General features: G+C 50.6%; 1 protein-coding gene across 2 annotated transcripts in view; it reads right to left on the reverse strand.

Annotated features, from left to right (window-relative positions):
- Positions 1-24,980, reverse strand: part of ADGRD1 (adhesion G protein-coupled receptor D1) — a 181,604-nt gene that overhangs the window by 45,350 nt on the left and 111,274 nt on the right. For both annotated transcript variants that reach the window (XM_021072216.1, XM_003483408.3), the window contains 2 exons: positions 18,344-18,417; positions 14,288-14,411 (listed from right to left, as the gene is read on the reverse strand). In XM_021072216.1, the coding sequence (XP_020927875.1) occupies positions 14,288-14,411; positions 18,344-18,417 (198 nt within the window). The remainder of the gene's footprint in view (positions 1-14,287; positions 14,412-18,343; positions 18,418-24,980) is intronic.

The following is a 24,980-nucleotide window of genomic DNA, read 5'->3' on the forward strand; positions in this document are numbered from 1 at the left end:
CCCAAGACACTAACTGGAAGCTGTGTGGCCTCTGACTTTATATGTGGGGTTAGGGGAGGGTAACAACACTGAGATTGCAAAGTAGACAGTCTCTGTTGGAGGAGGCAGGTGGACAATGGGTTGACACTGACAAACACACTAGCTGCCTCGACACTTTGCATGGAGCTAGCGCTAGAGCAAGCCCCCCCACCCCCCACCCCCAATAAATGGTAGCTTCAAGCATCTGTGGGAATTTAAAACCCTTCACTGCTTGACCCAGCAAGCCCACTGTGGTGATTTGTCCTACTGACGTACACATAGTGAAGGGAAGGGTGTCCGCGCACAGATATTTATTGTTCGAAGTGGCCAAAGACTGTCATCACCTAATGCTGATCCACACCCAGAGGCTTGGAGAATTCGCAGGGGGAGAGGGACGCAGTGGCTAAAATGAATGCGGCTGATCTGCACAGAGAGAGGTAGACCGGTCACTAAGACGAATCAATATGTCTTTTAAAAGCACAGAACGGTCTTTACACTAGGCTGCCTTTTGTTTAAAGAACAGAAGGTGACGCAGACTGTCTCTGAGGTGACAGAAGGAACCCCTGCTCTGGGCAGGGGGCTGGGAGATGGGAGATGGGAGACGGGGTGGGGCCAGCGTGTTCACCTCTGCCTTCCGTGTTGTCGCAGTTTCCCATGTGTGTGGAGCATCTTTACAACAAACATAGCCTGAAGGAGTCAGCCTGGCCTCATCTCGGAGGCACCTGTGGAGGGTGCCGAGTGAGAAGGGGAAGTGACCGTTCTGCAGCCTGGAGGGCTTGGCAGGTGAACTAGCATGTGGCTGGGTGCTCGGAGCTCAGTATTCAGGGCTGGGAGGCATCTGACACCACCCCCTCCACATCTCCACGAGGAAGGGGTTCCCAGATGGGAAAGCCAAGCCCATGCACTGTGCTGGGGGAGGGGCCGAGTGTCTGGCTGACTGGGAGGCAGAATGCAGTTACTGTTGACCACAGTCAGTGACAGGGACAGAGCCAAATATAGGAGGTGCTCACTGCTTGAGTAAGTGACACATACATGGAGACCCTAGAGGAAGAAATCTGGTTTCCCATGGTAGACTGTATAATCTTCCAGCATCAATTAAATGCTGGTCCGGCCCATCCATGATATACCCAACGAGACCATAAATACAGCCCAGAGAGGGGGCACTTCACCAGCCCCAGAGCCACCTTGTAATTAGGCTCCACCTGTCCTGCATGCCCCACTCCCACCCTGAAGCTGGAGCCTGGGTGCATGGCTTCAGGCCTCTCATAGGGTCCTATAACCATCTGCCCAGAGTGGACATGGGCCCTGAAAGATGGGGGAGGGAGTCCTGTGAAGAAGGGCTTTCCCATGGTAGCTCTAGCCTCAGGGAGGCATGGTATGCCCCAGCCGTGCCCTTCCTTCCCCACCAGGGACTAGATTAGAAATACCCAGAAAAGCCTAGAGTTTGCTTGAGGACATGGATTCCTCTGAGTCAGAGACCACAAACTCCAGTGCCTCCAGAGAGGCATCTCATAGAAATTCATGAGGCCAGCTGGGAACTTGCATACGTTATAAACAAAAGGGACTATTCTTCTAAAAAGAAATATCTCTATCTTTCTTTTCTTTTCCAAAAGTTCCTCTTTGTGAATATGTCATTTTCCTACCCTAGAAAAGAACAAGATACATTTTACTGTCTTCCTAAAAGTGGACCAACCATATGAACATGATGATGAATGGCCCTTTAGTGTGAGGGAGGCTATAGGGAGTGGTGGGGACTGTGGCTAAACTGCAGTGCACACCCCACATGCAGGGGGCAGGGCTACCTGGTTAGGAGTGAAAGCTCTGTGTGGGCAGATCTTCTTCTTCTTCTTCCTCTTTTTTTTTTCCCCATAAAACCATAAATCCAAAATTTTAGATAATATTTCCAAATTTTGAAATATTGACAAATGAGCTAAATGGAATATGTCCACCGGCCAAAGTTGGCCTGCAGACCACAGGCTGTGACTCTGTCTTATGGAACTACTCCTTCCCCATGGCTGCTGGGCCCCTGGCCCCAGGCTCCCTGGCTGATGGGGAGGCAAGGAGGTTCCTGGGGATCAGCTTTCCCAGGTGTGTCTGTCCTGGCACAGTACTCCAGCCACTCCCCTGGGCAGATGCTCATGCATCTGGAAGTCCCAGGCTAAGGGTCCACGAATTGGAGTCGCAGGCTGCTCTCAAGGAGCCCATGAGGGAGAGGGGGATGTCCCCTGGAAGAAGTCCTAGCTGTGCTGTGTGGGCTTCAGGTGCCCCTGTCAGCTTGGGGTCATGCCCACTACCACCTGGGCATCACCCTTCTCCACCAAATGCAGCCTCGGTGGGGCTGTTGGTCACCACGCTCACTTTTCCCACATTAGACTAAACTGTGCCCCCAGAGCACGAACCTTAGGTGGGGATCCCAGACACAGGCAGAAGTGAGTTATCCCTGAGGCTTCCATAGCTTCAGCCCTGCACCCAGAGCCCTCCAGTTCTCATTTCCTCCAAATCCTGACTGTTCTGACTTCCCTTCCCATAAATTGCATTCATAAATCAGCCACGGCGGCTACCATTGCCTCAGCAAGAAAGCCAGGGTGCTACCCTCCAGCCCTCTTCTCCAGATCCTGCCTGGATTAGCCCTCCACAGCATCCGCCACAGTGGGAGCCTCTGTTCCTTGGTCCTTGGCGCCCCCTGCTGGTCATCTTTAGAGACACCCAAAGTTCTAGAACCTGACGACCTGCACTTGCCTTTTCTTTTTTTTTCTTTTCTTTTCTTTTCTTTTTTTTTAAGGGCTGCACCCGCAGCATATGGAAGTCCCAGGCTAGGGGTTCACGAATTGGAGTCGCAGCTGCCGGCCTACACTATACCCACAGCAACACCAGATCCCAGCCGCCTCTGCAACCTACACAGCAGCTGGCAGCAAAGCCCAATCTTTTAACCCACTGAGCAAAGCCAGGGGTTGAACCCACATCCTCATGGATACTAGTCAGGTTCTTAACCCGCTGAGCCACGATGGCAACTCCCTATCTGCGCTTATGCACCTGCAACCCTTGTACCTGGGAGTCGGGGTTACGGACCAAATCAGCATGCACTGGGCACTCCGTCATCCAGGGAGAACACTTCCCTAATTCCCTAAGCTCCTCCACCCTGTGGAACTAACTCACTCATTCACATACTTGTTCACACCACCCCTGCCTTATGCCAGGCTAAAGGCATTGGGAGTAAGAAGGAGCCGTAAGCCGTGTGCTCTCAGACCTCTCCAAGCTGTGAACTGTATTATTCAGTCATTTTAGGTCCACACAAAAGCATCAATGGGAAAGTATCACAGGCCAGGGGTTCCATCTGATCGCTCCCAACTCTTACTAGACCCACCCCCAGCTTCTGCCCCTAGTGGACCCACACAGCCTCTGACCCTGCTAACAGCCTAGAATGCACCTTCCACACCTTTCTTCTTATCACAACTGAGACATAACTTCACGTGTGCACACACACACAGCAATCTGACACCATCTCCTAAAAGTGAGACAGTTACACATTCTACTCTGCATCTTGCCCTTTTCACATAACAATACCTTGAAAATCCCTCCAAATCACTTGGCATAATTATAATCCATTCTTTAATAATTGCATATTGTTTCTTTGGAGGGAGGGCAGCACCTGCAGCATATGGAAATTCCCAGGCTAGGGGTTGAGTCAAAGCTGCAGCTGCCGGCCTATGTCACAGTCACAGTCACAGCCACAGCCACAGCCACAGCAATGCAGGATCCAAGCTACACCTGCTAGCTACGCCACCACTATGACAACGCCAGACCCTCAATCCACTGAGTGAAGCGAGGGATTGAATGAACCCTCATCCTTACAGAGACATCAGGTCCTTAACCTGCTAGGCAACAATGGGAACTTCCAAATTAACTTTAAAATAATTTTATCCAATAGAAAGCAAATTAATTTCTTGGGATTCTTACTGGATTGGGGTTTGCTAATTTTAAAGATGTGGAAAGTGGGTTGGAGGGAGGTACCCAGCTGGCACCCCTAGCGATGGACTTGGACCCAGATCTATGGAGTCCAGGCAGGGGCTCCTCCCTCTCATGTGAGATGCACTTACATCGGAAGCCAGAAGCCCCAAGCAATGGAGCCATGCTCTTGTAATTCTTGTCTAAAATAAAGTCACCCATTCTTTTCTTTTCTTTTCTTTTTTTTCTTTTTGCTGTTTAGGGCCGCACCCACAGCATGTGGAGGTTCCCAGGCTAGGGGTCAAATCAGAGCCACAGCTGCCAGCCTACACCACAGCCACAGCAACGCAGCATCCAAGCTGCATCTGTGACCTACACCACAGCTGAGGGCAACGCCAGATCCTTAACCCACTGAGCGAGCCCAGGGATCGAACCTGAAACTTCATGGTTCCTAGTTGGATTCGTTTCTGCTGTGCCACAATGGGAACTCCAAAGTCACCCATTCTTGTCCACTGTTGAGAAAAATACACTGGTACAGGATCCCCAGAGCAATATGGCGGTGTCTTTCCAAATTTAAATACCTGTGCCTTCTGCCTAAGGATTCACCTGCCAGGAGTTTCTTCTGGACAAATATGATATAAGACCGAACCACTGGAAAAAGCTGAAGACTGACCAAGCTTGGTGCCATCAGCAGGTGACTGGACAAACGCCCTCAGAGCCGGGCTCCGAATTGTGCCATGAACTAGGCGTGATAAGGATGAGGCGGAGGCGTGGGCACACACTGAGCAGATGGTGGGGGGCAAGGGGCAGGGAGACGGCATAGGACCTCACCTGCAGTGACAGCCCTGGCTCGAGAGGGCACGCCCTCCACACTGGAAGAGGAGTCGTGAGACTCTGGTGACAGCTGTGGTCTTCCCAGAGCTGTGGAATTGGGAGACTGGGACGTGGTGGGGGAAGGGCTGACTTCACACTCCATTGCCTTTATAACAGCATGATGCTTTTAAACACACTATGGATGAGCTAAACATTAACTAAAATATTTTTAGTAAAAGAAAGATGTAAGGCCGGGGTTAGGTAGAGACAACCAAGGCCGGGAGATCCCACTGTGGCACAACAGGATCAGTGGTGTCTTGGGATGGGTTTGAGCCCCAGCCCAGCACAGTGGGTAAAGGATCCAGCATTGCCGCTGCTGCAACTTAGGCCATGACGTGGCTTGGATCTGATCCCTGGCCTGGAAGCTCCATATGCCTCAAGGCATCCAAAACTGAAAAAAAAGAGATAACCAAAACCAGCTGCCAGCCACAGTTGGGGGACCAGATGCTCTGGATTAAGGGGGTCTTGGTACCAGCTGCTCAGGGTCCCTACTGTGTCTCCTGGACAAGATTCTCCTTGATCAGCATTTTTGAAGGAGGGAGGAATTGGGGAAGCGGAGGGGGGCATCCAGGCCTGTTTCCTACTTGCCTTGGCAGGAGCACGAAGGCCAGTGCACCCCATCTACTTGAGGGATACCCACCCGCTGACACAGCACCGCCCTGCCCCCGGCCCCTGGGTATTGTGGTTGGCTGCCTATCACTGCTGATGGAAGGGGCAGGGGACAGGGCTGGGACCCCATGTCACACTCAAACAGAGAAGAGCCGGCAGGGCCAGAAACAGCCCAGGTGGGCCTTGTCCTGGCGCCTGGACCATCTCCCCTCTGGATCCCAGCCCAGCTGCCCAAGGTACCGCACAGGTGAAACGCTGTGTGATACGGGATGTCCATGGAGGGCTCCCCTGCTCATTTGGAGAGGAAGGGTCTCCAGGGGCAGATCACCAAGTAGAAAGCTGGGCTGGAGAGGAGGCAGGAGAGACAGGCAGAGGGAAGGTCTGCTATGCACATGTAAGCTTGGAGGAAAGACCCAGAGACCATGGTTGGGATGCAGAGCTCTGGGAGAGGTGGGCTCTGCATCAGGGTAGGCAAGGCATTCCTGCTGCTGCTAATGCTCCAAATGCCCGTGAATTTGGCATCAACTTGTGATAGGTGCCACCTTATTATTTCTAACATTCATGAAAAGGTTCATTTTTAGCATGGATCATTTTAAACCACTTTCAAATCAACCTTTCCTGGCAATGAGTAGATGCGATTTGCTTCCACAAAGACACCCACAGACAGTCTAAATCTGGTGTTGCCACTGAATGGTGACAGATCTGTAATCACAGATGCTCTGTGACTCTATGTTTTTTTTTTTTTTTAAGCTTCCTGGACCAAGCTGCTTCCCTCCCCCTCTCCCACTGACACCCACCAACACAGCTTCCCGCTGAGCCCTTCGCCTCTCTGCACACTCCCACTGGTCGGCAAAGCCACCCACGTCACAGGGTAAATTGCATTTAGTTCTCCGGGTGTAAAGGTCCAGAGGAGGAAGCTCCGCTTTCAGACCCTCCAGGGGCACGGCCACCAGCCTGAACTCTGCACCATGAGGGACCTGGGGAAGTCCCCTATACCCTTATCTGTGATGGAGATGGTCACAGCCCCTCTTCAGGCATATGTGGTGGGGCCTGAAGGAGGGAAGGCACCCCGAGAAAAGATGTCTTCCTGTGTTGTCACTAGCAGGTGGTCTGCTTGGTGACCCTCAGTCCCCCCGCAGGAGCTGCCCTTGTGGGAGGAGCATCCTGGAAGCAAAACCCACAGGCATGAAGGCCACGCCCATGGGCATGAAGGCCATGCCCACAGGCAAAATCCCGTTCAGGCTGGCTCTCAGTCTGCCAATGGCTTATTGTGAACCACATTGTTCCTTTTCTCCCTGGAACTCCTCTGTATCTCATTTCCTGGCCTGTGATCTGTCCCAGGTCCTCCCTCCCGAGCCCCAGTCAAGGTCATGTCTCCATGTGCTACACAGCACACGTTTGGAATCAGATTAACCCTAACTCACCCTTCACATCTGGAACAATCAGCCCGGCCATTTTCATGAGACATGAACAGAAGCTTGATCTGCCTTTTACAACCAGGTGCCCGCGTCTAGAGCCTATTCAGGGAGTGGTCCGGGGCCAGCCTGGACACCACCCGGGCCTGCAGAATCCCAGTCAGCATTTGCATAAGACTCAGTGGTTCCTGAGTGCATAAGGTCTGGGCTATTGGCCTGTGGGCATCGAACTGGCCAGAGACACAGCTCTCCCACAGAGCTGAGGAAAGATAACCAATGGCATGTCTAAAAATCAGATTTTGCACAAAACCAAGCTCTGGCTTTTCTCAATCAAAGCGGGGGCAGCATCGGGTCTGTGTCTGCAGTAGCTACCCCATCAGCAGGGAGCAGGTTCTCAGTTCATCCCGTCCCCACCCTCCTGATGGCCCCCACCTCCGTCACCTCTGCTGCCTCTCTGTCCCCAACATCCCTGACCCCGCCTTTCCTGGGAGCCACCCCAGCCTCCTTGCTGTTCCTGTTCAGGTCCCCATACCCACTGCCCCCCGGCCTGTGGTTCCTCCCATCTGTGTCCACATGGCTCCCCTCCTCACCCCTCTGGGGTCTCTACCCATTGCCCCCAAATCAGGGAGGCCCCACCTCTGTTTTCTCAACTGATCCTAGAATGTTCGCCTTCATGTGCTGTCTCCGTCCCACTCAAGATCATGAATGCTGTGGTCTTTCCAGAATAATGCCTAAAATTCCATTATCAGAAATTCTCGAATATGCTAACGAATGGATGAGTGACCATGGGCCAGGCCACCTTGCTCTCTGGGCCTCGTTTCCTCCACTCATCAAGAAGGAGGCTTGGCTGTAGAACCATTCAGACTCTCCCGGCCCTACTGACATATGTTCTGCGTGGAGGCAGCCCAGAGCCTCTTTAGGGGACTAAAGGTGAGGTCAGGGGCTAAAGATGGGGTCCTGGGCTGAGAACGGCTGGGACTTGTCAGGCTGAGTAAACTGGGCCTTGCTTCTCTCTGACACCTCAAGGAGAAAGTTAATGGCAGGAGCTGAGCTCTGCTGGAGTAGAAAGCTAAGATGACCATACCTGTCATTCCTGGGGTCAAAGAGAGCTCCCCAATGCCACATGCACAGAAAGGCTCCCGGGGTCAAAAAGGGAAGGGGCGCCAGGCCATAAGTCCTGTTAACCATCCCAGAACCCTTTGCTCTGGAATCCGTCTTGGCCCAAAGAGGCACACACATATCAGGAAGGATCTTGGGTCTGGTCAGATGTGAGAAATAAAACAAGATAATTGGCCAAAGGAAGACAAAGACCCGGAAGAGCTGTTCTATATAAGTGGTTTAAATCACCTCTCCAGCTTGCTCCTCATTCGGGGGGACACCCACACCCTCACTCCTCCTTTGGGTGTGTATTACTGCCTTGCTTCTACCTTAGATAAACAGACTCCTTCTCTGCGTGCTCTCCCACCCGTTGTACTGCGACTCTAACTATAAACTCTGAACCTGCTTTTAGTCTTTGCCTCCCTGAAACATTCTTGTTTTCAAGGTGAAGAAGAATCAGGGCAATTCTGCTTCTAGCCTCTAGCTGGTCTAGTGACTAGGATTCCTAGTTGTCACCCTGGCTGCCCTGGTTCAATTCCTGAGCAGAGAATTTTACCCTGGCTGCCCTGGTTCAATCTTGAGCAGAGAATTAAGATCCCGCTCCAAGCCCTCACCCACTGTTGTCTTTCCGAGATCAGAGTGGCAGGCCTCTGCGCCCCCCTCCCTCCAGACACCAGGGAGGCACTGAGTGGGCCACATTAAGCCAGGCCCCAGCAGGCGGGAGGACAAGGAGGCCCAGGAGGAGGACAGAAGTGGAGGCCTGAGGCCGTACTCCTTGCCTTCCTGGGCCTGATGTGCTAGGTGATGTCAGGCCAGTGGACCAGGATGAGCAAGGGTGGCGGAGGAAGAACTGGGCAGATGGACCTGTGGAACCGACGTCCTGTGTGTCAGGGTAACCCATAGACGAGGCCCTCACGAACAGGGCCTTACTGCCCCACTTCAGCGCACTCTGGCGTGTTGTCCACCTTGCTTCATTTTTCTTTAAACCACTAGCGGCAGCCCGCCGCCCTGATCTCCCAGCTGCCCAGGGCTCACAGCTGAGTGTGCACCCCAATTTAAAATAAAAGAGCCGCCAGACATCAAGAAAAGCGGGTTCTGACCGGAGCACATGGGAGGGATGGAAACTTAAAGGGAGGGGTGCCAATTACTTGACAGCCTCCCCAGATGTCACACCTTCAAAAAAACACTCCCACTGGAACTTTGGGGGAGTCACACCTGCCTGGACAGAGACCTACCCCTAAGGGTGCTGGGTGGACAGATGACCACCCACCCCTCAAGTCTAGGGTAGAACTGAGGCAGGAGGTAGATGGGTCCTAGGCTGAGCAACTGGAACCTGTCCCCTGTGGTCCGATGCTTCAAGACAAAGATTCTGGCAGGAGCAGCAAGGAGCTGTGTCCCGCTTGTGTAAAAGAGAGAGACCCTCTTTTTTTCATTCTTGAAGAACACACGGAATCACACATGTGCAGAAAGGTTCCTCGGGGGTCAGAGAAGGGAGGGGGCAACTAGACCATAATATGGTCTGTCGACTTCCCAGAGACCCTTGCCCTAGAATCCATCCAGGCTAAAAGATGCACGAGCACACACAGGGGAGGGTCCTGACGCAGGCCAAGGCCAGACGAGGCAAGGTGACTGGCCAGAGGAAGCCGGAAGGACGGCCCCCATACGAATGACTTAAACCACCTCCCAAGCCTGCGTCACTCTCTCCTGCTTTTCCCCTTTCTCTCTGTCTGTCTCTCTCCCTCTTCCCCCACCAACCGGAGCCTGCCCGGGCCTTCTCCATGTCTATCTCCTCTCTCTTCTCTACTTATTTGCCTCACTACCCTCAGTCTCTGCTGAACTCTTTCTCCAAAGGGACAAGTTCTGGGGACGTACATCCAAAGGTTGGGGGGTCAGCGTTCTCACTGCACAGACACCTGAGAACAGACCCACCCGTTCTAAAGCTCTTAAAAGCTCACAGCCTGAGGACCCTGATGCGTCAGTGCCTGGCTTCATTTCCTGTGTCGTCATGGTTCCCAGGCATCACCCAGGCGACTCTAGATGACTCCTACTGATGGGGCTGCTGAGAAGTCTGCCCACCTCACTCTCACTTGAAGCTTCTCCACAAGCAAAGGGGTCATTTGTCCAGATGGACAGTGCTGAGGGTGGGGGTGGATGCCAGGCCTCCACGTCCTCTTAGGGATAGCGGGGAACTCCGCTCTGGGTTCTCCATGAGTAATTTGTAGTCTGTTTATAAAATCCATGGTGCACTTTGCAGAGGGAAAGATGCCCATGCTCACGGCCCCCCATCCATGGTACTCCAGCCCCATCCACCCCTGCCTCCTGTCCTTGTCACTTGCTGTTTCCTAGCTTGGAATATTCTTCTCCCAGACCTTCTAGAGATGAGCCTCTGCTGGACATTCTATAACCAAGTAGGATCCTAAAGGGTCTTGCGGGGTGTGTGGCGGGGCGGCGGGGGGGGGGGGGCGCGGGGGCAGGCCCTTATCCCATCTCCTCTGCTGCAGCTCCTCTCTGAAGTACCTAGATAACAGTATCTGATATGCATTTCCTGAGTTGTTTGACAAATGTGAAAATCTGCCCCCCAACCAAATGAAAGGCTTAAACTGCTTGATGACCCCCAAGCATGGCGCTCCCAGGCCTCCTGGAGCCTAAGGATTGATGATGATAACCCCTGGGACTTCACCATCAGCCAATCAGAGAACTGCGCACAAGCTGATCACTTACCCTGCCACCCTCCTCCCGCCTCACCTGACTTCAAAAAATCCTTTACTGTTTTGGGTTTGGTGAGTTCGGGATTTCTGGGGAACACGAGCCACCTGTCTGTGTCCTTGCATGGCCTGCAATAAACCTTTGTCTGCTCCAAATGCCACGTTTCTGTTTGTTTGGCCTCACTGTGCAACAGACAGGCACATGAACTTGCCCCAACAATTTCAGTCACTTCGTCAGCGACACCACTCCCCATCGCACTCTCCAAAGGTGTCCTCCTCCCTCCCCACCTGCCGCCTCCCTCCCTCTCTCCAACGTTCTTTCTACACTTCTTGCCATTTGAAATTACCTATCTATTTGCTAATTTGTTTATTACCTGTCTTTCCCACTAGAATATTAACTACTCCAAAAGAGGCACACACCGTTTTTCTTGTTTACAAATGAACCTCCCAGCCTGGCAGAGCTTAGGTGCCTGGCAGGTATTTGATGAATAATGGTGGATGAGGGATCAATCCTTAGGTAAACACCTGTTGCAATCTTGGTGCGGCCAGAGGAATCACACCAAAACAAAATCGATGCAATCGTGGGCTCATCGAATATTTACCGACGCGCAATACATTCAGCCCTTGGACTACAAAACCCAGGAGAAAGGAGTCGGATCATAAACAGACCCTGTGGTGTGGATGCGCCACGAGAGGGCGGGCCCCCATTACAGGAAACGGATTTGCCAGAGCGCAAAAGAGCAAGGGAGACTCCGCATGTGCGAGCATCTCCATCACCCTTACTCAGGCACGCGGGAGCAGGGAGCTCAGAGCATTTTTGGACAAGCAGCCAGTGTGCCCAGTGGGTGGAGGGCTCAGCTCTACTGATGGAAGAGCAGGAAGCCTGCTCAGGGAGCCCCAGCCTCACCATTTCAAGGAAGAACTCCTGCCCAACATCACCACGTGTGAAGCTCCTAAAGAAGCCAGAAATTTAGTCGTAAATAAAAATTTTTCCATATTCAAAACCCAGTAGGGATGAAACCAAACTTGTCTCTCTGCCTGGCTTTCTTTCTGGGGTCTTTAGGAGATCCTAGAAGAAGCCCCATCTTCTCCCCTGCTCTCCTTGCCACCGACCCCACCCCCACCAGGGAAATTCAGTTTCCTTTGGGGGCCTAGAAGCCAAGGAGTTTGTGGGACTTCAAGGCTTCTCCAAGGAGATAAAACTCAAAAAGCCTCTGGCTGAGATAAGAATTACAAGACCCTTGTTACATTGTTATAATGTTCCTAATGACGCCCCCCACCTCTGCCACCTTGAGCCACCTGGCCTACTCCTTCCTGCCCCTACTAGGAAAGGTATGTGGCCCATCCTCACCCTGCCCCTATAGGGGCAATATATGCCCCCAGTGAACCAGCAAGTGTATCCAAGACTCCATCCTTCCCCAACCAACCAGCGATTGTGTCATAAGACCCCATTCTTCCTCAACCAGTCAGCAGGTCAGCAGGTGCATGGGCAAGACCTCTCCTCTCTCTCCTTTCTCTCCGCTACAAAAACAGAAACAATCATGTGCCTGGGGTCAGGGCTCCCTGATGTTCAGGAAGTCAGCCCACTGCAGCATCTCTTGCCTCAATAAACTTGTCTTTTCTTCACTTTGCTTTGAATCTGGAAAATTCTTTTTTTTTTTTTTTTTTTTTTTTTGTCTTTTTGCCTTTTCTAGGGCCACTCCTGAGGCACATGGAGGTTCCCAGGCTAGGGGTAGAATCGGAGCTGTAGTCACCGGCCTACGCCAGAGCCACAGCAACGCGGGATCCGAGCCGCATCTGCAACCTACACTACAGCTCACGGCAATGCCGGATCCTTAACCCACTGAGCAAGGCCAGGGATCAAACCCGCAACCTCATGATTCCTAGTCAGATTCGTTAACCACTGCGCCACGATGGGAACTCCTGAATCTGGAAAATTCTTTTTCCAACCCATGTACACAGACCATGACAGAACTCATTCACACACAGGTATCAGGGACTGATAATAGTTCAAAGGATCCCACCCAAGGGCATCTGCCTTTTTACAAAGAACACTCTTTCTTCTCTGACAAGCTATGATTGCCTTCAACCAAAGAAATGAATCTCTAGTCCTTAGGGCTGACCATGAAGCCCACAGGTGATGAAGATTAAATATTCTGAAGCAAAGAAACCCAACCAGAAGGGGCCATTTCCATCCTTAACCTGAGGGTAGACTTCCTGGCCCCTGTTTGGAAAGGAGGGCCCAGAAGGTAGATGGAAATCCCGTTCCCCATCACAAGGCTCACTCATGATATTGCTGGAATGAAACAGGTTCAGGGTCAGTCCTCAGCCCAGTGTTGCAACCAAGCAGGGCCCTGTGGGGCTCCTGGACACAAAAGCTTTTCCGTGTCCCTGTTTCTTATTTTTAGGAAATGGGCCTCATTCAGCCTCCAGGACCTTCCCTGAGCTCCAAGGGGCAGGTTCAGACAGTTGCTGATCAGGGAAGGGAAGGGAGGCAGAGACCAGGGAGGAGCAGTTAAGCAACAACAGAGCAGCCCTGGGGCAGGGTCCTGGTTCCCTCTCAAGGGAGACACATGACACAGGCATCTTATACACCTAAGAGAAAAGTGATATTCCTTATGCTTCTTTTATAAATGAACGCTTTAAAACTGAATGGTTTGGAGCCCTTCCTTGGGCTTCACCCTCACTTGACTGCACACTAAACACAATCACCCATAAACTACAGAAGAGGCACCCTGAGCATGACTGCCTGTGGGTGAAAGATGATTAGCACATGATGTTTTTCAGGAACTTTCCCAGTTGGTTCTCATCTCTGATCAATATTCCCTTTTGCCAGCATTGTTATTCCAGGCAATAACCCAGAAGACCATCACCAGGATCACGTGGAGATCTCACGCCTCCAGCTTCAAGGATCCCCCCAAAGAAAGAAGAATGCATGTTTGCCCCAATCCTGATTCTTACCTGAAACCCTGTTTTTCTCCTTTTATATGATAAAACTCCCTGCAGTTCTTCCCCAAAGGAGAGCACAGTCTTTAAGGCATTAGCCTGCTGTGGCCCCCTCTGCCTGACAAAGCAATAAAAACTATTTTTCTCCTTCACGCCAAACTCTGTCTCTGAGTTTCTATGCAGTGCTGGTGCACAGAGGCAGAGTTTCAGCAACAGTGTCTCCTGCGTCATGGCAGAAGTGCTCAGAGGACGCAGTGGGGCCACCCTGTCACAGATGCCCCCATACATCACCACTGGTGACACCTTCTCTGGACAGCCATGCACACTGCTTACAAACCCCCCACTCTTCTGGACACCCCCAGCACAGGGAGGGTTTTGAAGCCCAGTGACTGGAGGCAGAAGATGCTTGCCTCCCAGGCTGCAGGTGGATCCTCCAAAGGGACCCCGGTCTGCAGGGGAGCTGCCCAAGGAAACCTGGAGCAAAGGGGTTTTTTTCTTTTTGGTTTTGTTTTGCCCAAGAGGTGGAGCCTCCAAGATGTCCTTAACCACTGAGCTTCTCTATCAGCAGAGGCCTCCTGTCTGCCCCATAGACACTGACAGGCCACCCAACTCCCTTGGCAGACTGATGGAGAGAGGGCACCTCCTCACCATCCAGGAGTCTCCCTGCCTGGTGCTTACCTCCAGTGGGACCACCTGCATGAGGATGGCGAAGTTGGTGAGGTGTGTGCAGCGGCAGACGGAGTAGCTGAGGTTCCCTTCCACGAGACCACAGCCCTGGTTCGACCAGACGCCTTCCCCGGAGCTGAGGACACAGGAGGAACGGTCAGCAGCGGGTAGAGCCTACCCTGGGCCTAGTGGGCTGAGAAAGTGTTCTCGCCCACCAGGCTGATGAGACTAGGGTGGTTTGGTGTGGATCAAGCCACAGGGAAGCGGTTTCCTGCCTGGAGAGGAAAACCATGTAACCACTCTGGCACGATCCTTTTGGAAAATGCCTGGTCCCGTAAAAATGAAAAGTGCCAATCTGGCCACCCAGCAAACCCACTTCTGGAGAATTCTGAGCTATATGAACAGGGATGTGTCTGGGGTATTTATTAAATGATGGATGACACTAGAGAACACTTCTCTTTTTTTGCCAAGCCTGTGGCATGCAGAAACTTCCAGGCCAGGGATAAAACCCTAGACACAGCAGCAACTGGAGCCAGGGCAGTGACAACACTGGATCCTTAACATGCTGAGCCACAAGGGAACTCCTAGAGAACGTTTTTTTGGTCTTTTTTTTTTAGGGCATCACCCACAGAATATGGAAGTTTCCAGGCTGGGGTTGAATTGGCGCTACAGCAGCAGGCCTACACCACAGCCACAGCAACACAGGATCTGAGCTGCATCTGTGACCTACACCACAGCTCAGGGCAATGCCTGATCCTTAACCCACTGAGCGAGGCCGGGGATCGAACCCACGTCCTCATGGATACTAGTCAGGTTCATTATCACTGAGCCATGAAAGGAACTCCCTAGAGAACATTTTTAACTGACCTAATATCCACCTTGAAGACTTGGATAAATAAAACATGAATGACAGATGCAAATATGATAGGGTATATACATTTGTCCAAAGTAACGTGTATCCATGTGGATAAAACTCGAAAACGAAGTGCAATGTTTAATTTCTAATAATGATGCAAGAGTAGAATGCAAAAAAAGATCATATATTTTCTATGAACATAACCACAGAATTTTTTTTTCCTTTTTAGGATGGCCCCTGCAGCATATGGAAGTTCTCAGGCTAGAGGTCAAATCGGAGGGGCAGCTTCTGGCTTATGCCATGGCCACAGCAATGCTGGGTCTGAGCCACATCTGCGACCTATACTGCAGCTTGTGGCAACACCAGATCCTTAACCCACTGAGCAAGGCCAGGGGTGGAACCTACATCCTCATGGAAACTATGTCTGGGTCTTTACCTGCTAAGCCACAACAGGAACTCCTAAAAGTCTTCCTTACATTTGCTTTTTAAAGATGTTTTACTTTTCTAAAGAATAACATTTTGACATTTTACTTGTATCATGTCTTAAAAGTATAAACCAAGACAAAATGACTTGAAGCCAATAGGCCCAAATGCTAACCATGGTTCATTCTTAGGGTGAGAACGTTGGCAGCTACAATTTTCTTCTCTGTCTCTACTTTCAAATTCCCCCTAAAAAAAGATGCTCAAATGGTTCTTCCCAGAAAATGCAACTTTGAGTTATCAGCAAAGTTAGATCTTTGCTCTGGCCAAAGGCGGGAGCCCTAGGGAAAGTGTTTATAAAGCTGAAGAAGTATAAAGGCTCTAGCTTCTCTTTGCCTTATATTCAGTTGTCACTGCAATGTCAGCCGTGGGTGGAGCAAATGATAGCGTAGCTGTCCCGGAGGGGTGACAGGTAGAGACAGTCCCACTCCACTCCTGCCGGCGTCCATGAACCAAGCACTCGCTGGCGGCGTTTTTATTTTCATCCCTGAGGCAGAGTGTGCCTATGAGGACATGGAGTGACTGTAACTCTGGGTGGGTGGACCCTGTGGGTGGGGTAGGAGGGGTCATTTGGAGGAGGTGGCACTGAGCCCGAGGGCTGAGACTCGGGGACAGTGGCTTTGGAGGTTCATGATGAGTGCTCTGCTCACTTAGGTGGCAGAGATAAGACAGCACAGTCAGGACCACTCAAACGTCTCGGTTTAAGAGGACAACCCCCCCCTAATGAAAATGGGCACATCCTCCCTCCCACGATACCACCCGTTAAGGCTAATTGCCCCCAATCCTTGAGGGGAGTCAGTGACGCTGGCTGCTAGGTTATATCTGACCTCTGTCTATTGAATGTATCAGTGCCACGTTTCAATTACAGGGTGACCTGAAAACTAGCTGGTAGGGACTTAGGGGAGCGTGGTCCCCAGGGTGGAAAGTGCACTGCTTACGCCAAGAGCAACTTCGAACTGAAAAGTGTGAAAGTCACATTCTCCCAAATGGAGCCACAGAGGCCTGACGATGCCTTAATTAGCCAGGGAAGCTGAGCCCCACGTGGCATCACCTCCAGGTGGGCATAAAGACCCACGTCCCAGGGAGCCTGTGAAACCAAGAAGGCCTGCTCCCTGGCTTGTGCATAAATAAATCTGTCGCGCAAGCTGGGCCAAGCGATAGCAAATAACAGTGAGATATGTGTGTCTTCCTGTGACCTGGAAGTTGGCATCTAAGCAGAAAAACGTTCATTCACACACAGAAGTGAAACTCGGGGTCTATACAAATGTGAAAAAAGGAGTTTCCGCTGTGGCTCGGGGGGTTAAGAACGTGACTAGTATCCCCGACAATGCAGATTCAATCCCTGGCCTTGCTCAGTGGGTTAAGGATCCAGTGTTGCTATGAGCTGTGGTGTAGGTCGCAGACATGGTTGGGATCCCGCATTTCTATGGCTGTGGTGTCGGCCGGCAGCTACAGCTCCGATTGGACCCCTAGCCTGGGAACTTCCATATGCTGCAGGTGCAACCCTAAAAAGAAAAAAATAAGAACAGTAAATATGAAAAAATACTGCACGTCAATGAAAAGAGATGTAGGCAGAACACAGGACAAAGGGTGATCAAATGATGTCAGAACACAGAACTAAACAAAGTCATCTATTTCCCGGGAACATAAATAATAAAGGTGCCTAAATTATTGAAAACTACTCACAAAAATCTCCCCACTGTGGCTACTGTGAGAGAGAGGAGAAGAAACCAGGATAAGATCTAAGGTCCAATGGGACATGTGCTTTTTTATAAAGTTTTACTTTTTAAAAGAATAATGTATTGATATACTGCTCATATCATTTCTTCAAGCATACATCTAGAAAAAAAAAAAATGACCTAGAATTCAAAGCCCAGGGAGACTATCTACCAAAAATAAAAGAGAATGCTTTCTCAGAAAAACAGGAACAGAACTTTCTGACAGCAGACTCGCGCTATGAGAAAAGTTACAGGAATAGAGGAGACAGAAACTGTGATCCAAGCAGGGAAATAAAATAGCTGGAGAAGGAAAAAAAAATGAAGGGAGGAGTTCTCGCTGTGGCACGGTGGGTTAAGGATCCGGAGTTGCTGCAGCTGTGGCAGAGGTTGCGGCTGCAGCTCAGATCCGATCCCTGGGCTGAGAACTCTATTCACCCTCAGCCATGGCCAAAAAAAAAAGGGAAATATGCAATTATTATTTTCTGAATTTGAATTTGTTCTTGGAGATAACTAATTATCTAAAGCAAAACTCCTAGCCATGTATTGTGCATTTACGGCATCTGTCAAGGTAAAGTCTATGACAGGAGAATGGTGAAAAGGTGTTGCAACGTCTCAGAGTACATGTGAGGTGATATAATATGATTGGAAGGTAGACAAGGCTGAATGAAAGTATATACTCCAAGTCCCACTCCAAAAAATTAAAAGGAAGAATGCAAAGGACGTTAAGGGGGGAGATAAAGCAGCCTCAGACATACACCCAAAAATCCAAATGAAGTAAGAAAAAGAGAAGACAAGAAACAGACAAAAAGCCAGATGGACTGTCATGTGACCAAGCCTGGGCCTGGACCCCCTGCTCTCCCTTCCCATTTTCCCCCACCCCTCCCCTCTCCTGCCCCTCCCCCCTCCCTTGTCTCCGTCTCTCCTCTCTCCTGACCCCTCCCCATCCCCTTCCCACTCTGCCCCCCTCCCTTCTCTGCCCTGCCTTCCAGCGGGAGCCTCCCACCCAGACAGTACCTGAAGTCCAGGAAGGCACAATATAGGAAGATTCGGTTGCTCTCATTGGTGGCCTCGATGTACTGCCTTTGCGTCTGAAATGACAGAGAATGGGCACACCTCAGGATCCAGCCAGAGAAGTCAAGTTCCCAACACTGAAGTGAGAGCCCTGCCCTCAGGACCCAGGAGACTGTGACTTTCCATCTCAATCTTTGCGGTCAGAGAGGAGAGGTCATCCTGCCCTGCTTCTCACCGCGCTCTCCACCCACATCAGCCCACAGACCAGGGCTCCCACTGCAGGGCCTTTGCACCTGCTGTGTCCTCCCTTTAGACGGGTCTTCTCCCAAGACAACCACATGGCTCCCTCACTCCCTTCCCCCAGGTCTCAATTCCCCAGTGAGACCCCGCCTGCCCATTGAAAATAATACCAACCAACCCCTTCCTCTTACTGTTTTTTCATTGCATTGCTCCCCAAGCAGCAAGCTATGTATTTACCTCTCATTTGTTTGGTGTCTCTCTCTAGAAGGTCCACAGCCTTTGGCTGTTTCCTTTACTGCTGTATCCCCAGTGCCAACCCTAGTGTCTGGCACACAGCAGTCCCTCAGTAAATAATTATTGAACGAATGGACAAAAGAATGAACAAATGGGAGTTCCCGTCGTGGTGCAGTGGTTAACGAATCCGACTAGGAACCATGAGGTTGCGGGTTAGTGGGTTAATGATCCGGCGTCGCCGTGAGCTGTGGTGTAGGTTGCAGACGCGGCTTGGATCCCGAGTTGCTGTGGCTCTGGCATAGGCTGGCAGCTACAGCTCCAATTGGACCCCTAGCCTGGGAAACTCCATATGCCGCGGGAGCAGCCCAAGAAATAGCAAAAAGACAAAAAAAAAAAGAATGAACACATGAACAGATCAATCAATGACTCTGTTCCTAGGATTCTCTTGCTCCCCCGAGAGGGAAAAAGACCAGTCCCTGGGCTCTTCCTGGCTGCCAGCTCTGCACACCTGGCAGGAGCTGCCCTGAGCTCCAAAGATGCAGAGATTCCTCCAGGAGTCTTGTCAGGAAGTTCAGGAAGCTGGCAGCTCCACAGGAAACCAGGATCAATGGTATCCAATCAGTTCCCAATCAAGTCAAGAGCCTCTTGAGTTCCCGTTGTGGCCCAGTGGTAACGAACTCAACAAGTATCCACAGGACATGGTTCAATCCCTGGCCCTGCTCACTGGGTTAAGGATCTGCGTTGCCATGAGCTGCAGCATAGGTCACAGATGGAGCTCAGATTCCATGTTGCTGTGGCTGTGGTGCAGGCCAGCAGCTGCAGCTCTGATTCGACCCCCAGCCTGGGAACTTCCACATGCCTCAGGTGCAGTCCTTAAAAAAAAAAAGCAAAAAACAAAACAAAAAGAGCCTCTTACTTGATGCTCAAGGCTTACTCTACTGTCATCTGCAAACACCGCAATTCATGGGCCTCCACTGTGGGAGCAAGACCCCGGCCCGCCTCCAGGGCCACACCAGCCTGAGCCCAGTCCAGCAGAGAAGCCCCTTTCTACATGGTGGGCTCTCTCTCCATGGGTTCTACTGTAACGCATACAGACAAGATCTGCCGTCCCCAGTGGGCAGTGAGTACCTGCAGTCACACTGATGGGTGCCCTGGACACACACCCAGACCCCTGGGGCCACCGTGCCAGGCTGTAGGAGAAACACGTGAGTCAGAAACTGATAGGACTACCCTCTCTCCAAGCACCCACTGGTTCAGGAGAGAGGGACCTGGGGCTCAGGGAAATGAATCTACCTGAATCTCAAACCCTAAATTTGTGGAGGGAGTTCCCGTTGTGGCGCAGCGGAAATGAATCCGACTCGTATCTATGAGGATATGGGTTTGATCCTGGCCTCGCTCAGTGGGTCAGGGATCCAGCATTGCCATGAGCTTCGGTGTAGGTCACAGTCTGATCTGGCATTGCTGTGGCTGTGGTGTAGGCCGGCAGCTGTAGCTCCAATTAGATCCCTAGCCTGGGATCTTCCATATGCTGTGGGTACAGCCCTAAAAATCCAAAAGAAAAGAAGAAAAGAAAGAAAGAAACTCAGGGAGCTCAAGCAACATAACTTCAGGGTCAAGAAAGTCAGGGCAGTGGGAAAAAAAATCTTAAACTGATAGGGATGGAGTAGGACAGTTACACGGGTAGATGCAGGTGTCCCAGTAGGGGACCACAGATAAAGGAAATGTAGGGGACTTTGGGAGATCACTGTAAGTTAACGATTGCTCCAGAAAGCCATCAGAACTTCATGGAACAAAGCAGGCTTGCTTAACTATAAAAACATAAATAAAAGTACAAGATATGCCTCAGGTCATTAAATGAAAGATAAAATGAGGTCTGCATTCAAGTTTAGCAAGATAATGACCCTTAGGACCAAGGACAGGAATTTAAGGGAAAGATGACATTCCAAAGCAGGAGACCCTCATTGTACAGAAACCTGAGATGATTCAACCTAGTTTAGCATCTGTTACCACCCTTCCCCTTCTGCTGAGGTGAATAAGATCCATGACAGGCCTGGTTTGACCTCATAGGGTCAAATACTCTCTTAGTGGATACAAAGGAGGAGCTAGTGACGTAAGCCTGACATCTACTCAAAGAATGAGGAAGAAGGCGGCTTTTCCCCTCTTCCCACTTTCCTTGGATTATAAAAATGTAGCCCACCCAATCCCAGGGCAGCTCTCTTTGCCTGCTTGATTGTATTTCTCACAAGCATCCTATCTTAATAAATCTTTCTTTTCTTTTTCTTCCTTCCTTCCTTCCTCCCTCCCTCCTCTCTCCCCTTCTTTCTTTCTTTTTTTTTTTTTTTTTTGTCTTTTTAGGACCACACCCACAGCATATGGAAGATCCAGGCTAGGGGTCAAATCAGAGCTGCAGCTGACGGCCTACACCACAGCCACAGCAACTCAGGGTCCGAGCCGCATCTGTGACCTACACCACAGCTCAGGGCAACCCCAAATCCTTAACCCACTCAGCAAGGCCAGGGATTGAACCCATGTCTTCATGGATACTAGTCGGGTTCGTGACAGCTGAGCCATGATGGGAACTCCCATAACTCTATTTCTTGCCTATCACTTTGTCTCTCAATGAATTTCTTCTGTGCCAAGACACAAAGAACCTGAACCTCAGTAAGTCCAGGCACCAGGTGAGTGATTCTAATTTTAAAAACTGTGGGTTCAAGTCCCAGTCTAGCTTTCAGCTGGGTTTGAGTGCTGGCACGCGGTAGCAAGTCCCAATCTGGGTTCTTGCTAGGGTCAAGTCAGAGGTGTTTTCAGTTGCAAAACCATCAAGCCTTCATTCTTCTCATCCTGTTTTTCTCAGCTGTATCTGAGATACCTGACCTTGTTCATGTGCCTCCTGAACACCCCCCCCAACCCCGCCCTGGCAGGTGCCCCTTCCCACATTCAAAGCCAAGGATGATTTTCAAAATGTGGTCCCCACAGCAGCCTCTGCATCATCTGGGAGCCTGGACTGGCCATCAGACTGGGCCCCACTGCAGAATCAGAAACTCCAGGGGTGCAGCCAGCATCTGAGTTTTCACAGGCCCTTCACGTGACGTACACGAACTTGAGCTCCACTGGGCGCTAGAAAGAGGCTTCTTCTTCTATCCTCTCCTAATATCTCAGGCTGCCGTGACCTTCATACTCGGACACAGAGCACCCTGTGGCTGCAGCCATTCAGTACCACAGGAGGTCACTAGCAGGGAAACTGCAATGTGCAAAACCCACAAAATCGAATATACAAATAAGAACCTGGAAGTGACCCCCTCGCCCGGCATCAGCAAGGCTTCTTTGGCCCCAGGGAAGCACTAAATCCTCTGTACTATATGCCTTTTTCCCCCTTTTCCCCCCAACCGCTATATTGCTACTTGCCCTCTTCCCACTGGTAACCACTAGTTTGTTTTCTATCTCTGTGAGTCTGCATCTTTTTTTCTTTTTCTTTTTCTTTTTTTCTTTTTTTTTTTTTTTTTTTTTTTAGGGCCATACCTGCAGCACATGGGAGTTCCGAGGCTAGGGGTCAAATTGGGGCCGCAGCTCGCAGCCTGCACCACACCATAGCAACACCAGATCACGGCAATACCAAATCCTTAACCCACTGAGTAAGGCCAGGGGTCAAACCTGCATCTTCAGGGATACTGGCCGGATTCTTAACCCGCTGAGTCACAACGGGAACTCTTGCTTCTTTTTTGTTTTATACTGGTTTGTTGTATTTTTTTTTTTTAGATTCCACATATAAGTGATAGCATAGAGTATTTGTTTTTCTCTCTAATTTATTTCACTTAGCATAATGCCCTCCAAGTCTACACTGCTGCAAATGGCAAAATTTCATTCTTTTTTTATGGCTGAGTGGTGTTAAAAAAATAAAAGGGGGTCCCCCCTTCCCTCATTGCCTCCAACGTGGAGCCAGTCCTGTTTGGGGGGCAGGGAAGAATTTCCACGTGTGGGCAGCACAGAGGCTGAGTTCCGAACCCTGTGACTCTAGATGGAAATCACTCTTCAAGGGGAATTTAAAAACCAAGCAAAGATGGCCAAAAGACACAAGAAAAGATGCTCAACATCACCACTATTGACAAAATGCAAGTCAAAACTATGAGGTACCACCTTACACCAGCCAGAATAACCATCATTAAAAGTCTACAAATTATAAATCCTGGAGAGGGTGTGGAGAAAAGGGAACCCTCCTACAGGGTTGGTGGGAATGTACATTGGTGCAACCACTATGGAAAAGAGTGTCGAGGTTCCTCAAAAAACTAAAAATAGGAGTTCCCGTCATGGCTCAGTGGTTAACAAATCCAATTAGGAACCATGAGGTTGCGAGTTCGATCCCTGGCCTTGCTCAGTGGGTTAAGGATCCGGCGTTGCCGTGCACTGTGGTGTAGGTCACAGACGTGGCTCAGATCCCTCGTTGCTGTGGCTCTGGCGTAGGCTGGTGGCTACAGCTCCGATTAGACCCCTATCCTGGGAATCTCCATATGCCGCAGGAGCGGCCCTAGAAATGACAAAAAGACAAAACAAACAAACAAAAAAACTAAAAATAGAACTACCATACAATCCAGAAATCCACTCCTGGGCATCTATCCAGGGAAAACCATATTTGAAAAGATGCATGCACCCCAATGTTCACTGAAGCACTATTTACATAGCCGAGACATGGAAGCAAACAAAATGTTCATCAACAGAGGAATGGATAAAGAAATGTGGTGTGTGTGGGTGTGTGGGTGTGTGTGTGGGTGTGTGTGTGTGTGTGTGTGTGTGTGTGTGTGTGTGTGTGTGTAGAATGAAATATTACTCAGCCATAAAAAAGAATGAAATAATGCTATTTGCAGCAACATGGATAGACCTAGAAATGGTCATACTAAGTGAAGTTAGTCAGACAGTGAAAGACAAACGTCACATTATATCACCTAGAAGTGGAACCTTAAAAAAAGTGCGGGGGATATAAATGAACTTATTTGCGGAATAGAAACAGACTCACAGACTTTGAAAATGTTCTGGTTACCAAAGGGGACAGGTCGGGGCAGGTGGGAGGGATGGACTCGGGGTTTGGGATTGGCACATGCACACCAAGGTGTATGGAATGACTGGCCAGCAGGGCCCTGCTGTAGAGCACAGGGAACTCTACCCAGTATTCTGTGATCATCTATGTGGGAAAAGAATCAGAGCGTATGAATGTGTGTATATGTGTGACTGGGTCACTCTGTTGTACAGTAGAAATTATCACAGCCTTATAAATTAACCATACTTCAATAAAACTTAAAAAAAAGTAAAAAATAAATAAAAACCAGGCAGGATCCACGAGCCAAGAGCGTGTGTGGTCGGCAGGGTGGAGAACAGACAGACGGCGCTCCCTGGGTCTGGAGCCAGGATCACACCCCAGACGGGAAACTCCTGCCTCCGTCTGGTTCCTCCAGGCTCCATGCCTGCGATGGGAAAAGCAGATCCCCTCCCTCTGAGTTTGGAGTTTGCAGCCGGAAGGGGAAAAAGGCTCTCAGCAAGCACATTTCCAGGAAAGATGACCTAGACAGGTCCCAGGAGCACAATTTGGACAGAACAGCCATGTGCTAACACCCAGGCCATGGTGCTGCCAGAGCAGGGAAGGCAAGGCATCTGTGTCCCGAACCTGTGCTGTGATGGGTGCCCTCTGCCCATCAGCCTCCCCAGCATCCCGTCATTCCCTGGGAGATGATGAACACCATTCCAGACCGTTGCATCAGTGACCAGGGCCCCAGAACTGGGTGTCCCCACGAGGCGGTAGGGGTTGGGGGGGCAAGCAGCATCCACCTTGAAGCCCTTCTGGATGGAGCACCACCACAGAGCCCTGTGGGCCCCAGGGAAGTCCTGACTCTTCACCAGCCCTCTCCCCCTAAACTTGTGCAGTGGGGAAGCCAGTTCCACGGGGGCCCAGGGACTCTCTTCTGCAGAACTGAGACTTCCGTAAATGGCCAAATGGACTTTCCACTGGGGGAGAGGAAAATGGGATTGGTCAAGTTTTCACTGTCTGCTGTTCATGGCCAAGGTATAGCAATGGGTCTCTTGGGAGATGCACATCGAGAGAGGAGACAAATCTACCTGACAACAAACCTCTGAACATTCCTTCTTTAGAAATGTGCCTGCTTTTTTTGTCTTAGTTTTT

The sequence above is a fragment of the Sus scrofa genome, chromosome 14 (genome assembly GCF_000003025.6).
Source record: "Sus scrofa isolate TJ Tabasco breed Duroc chromosome 14, Sscrofa11.1, whole genome shotgun sequence".
Classification (NCBI taxonomy): Eukaryota; Metazoa; Chordata; class Mammalia; order Artiodactyla; family Suidae; genus Sus; species Sus scrofa.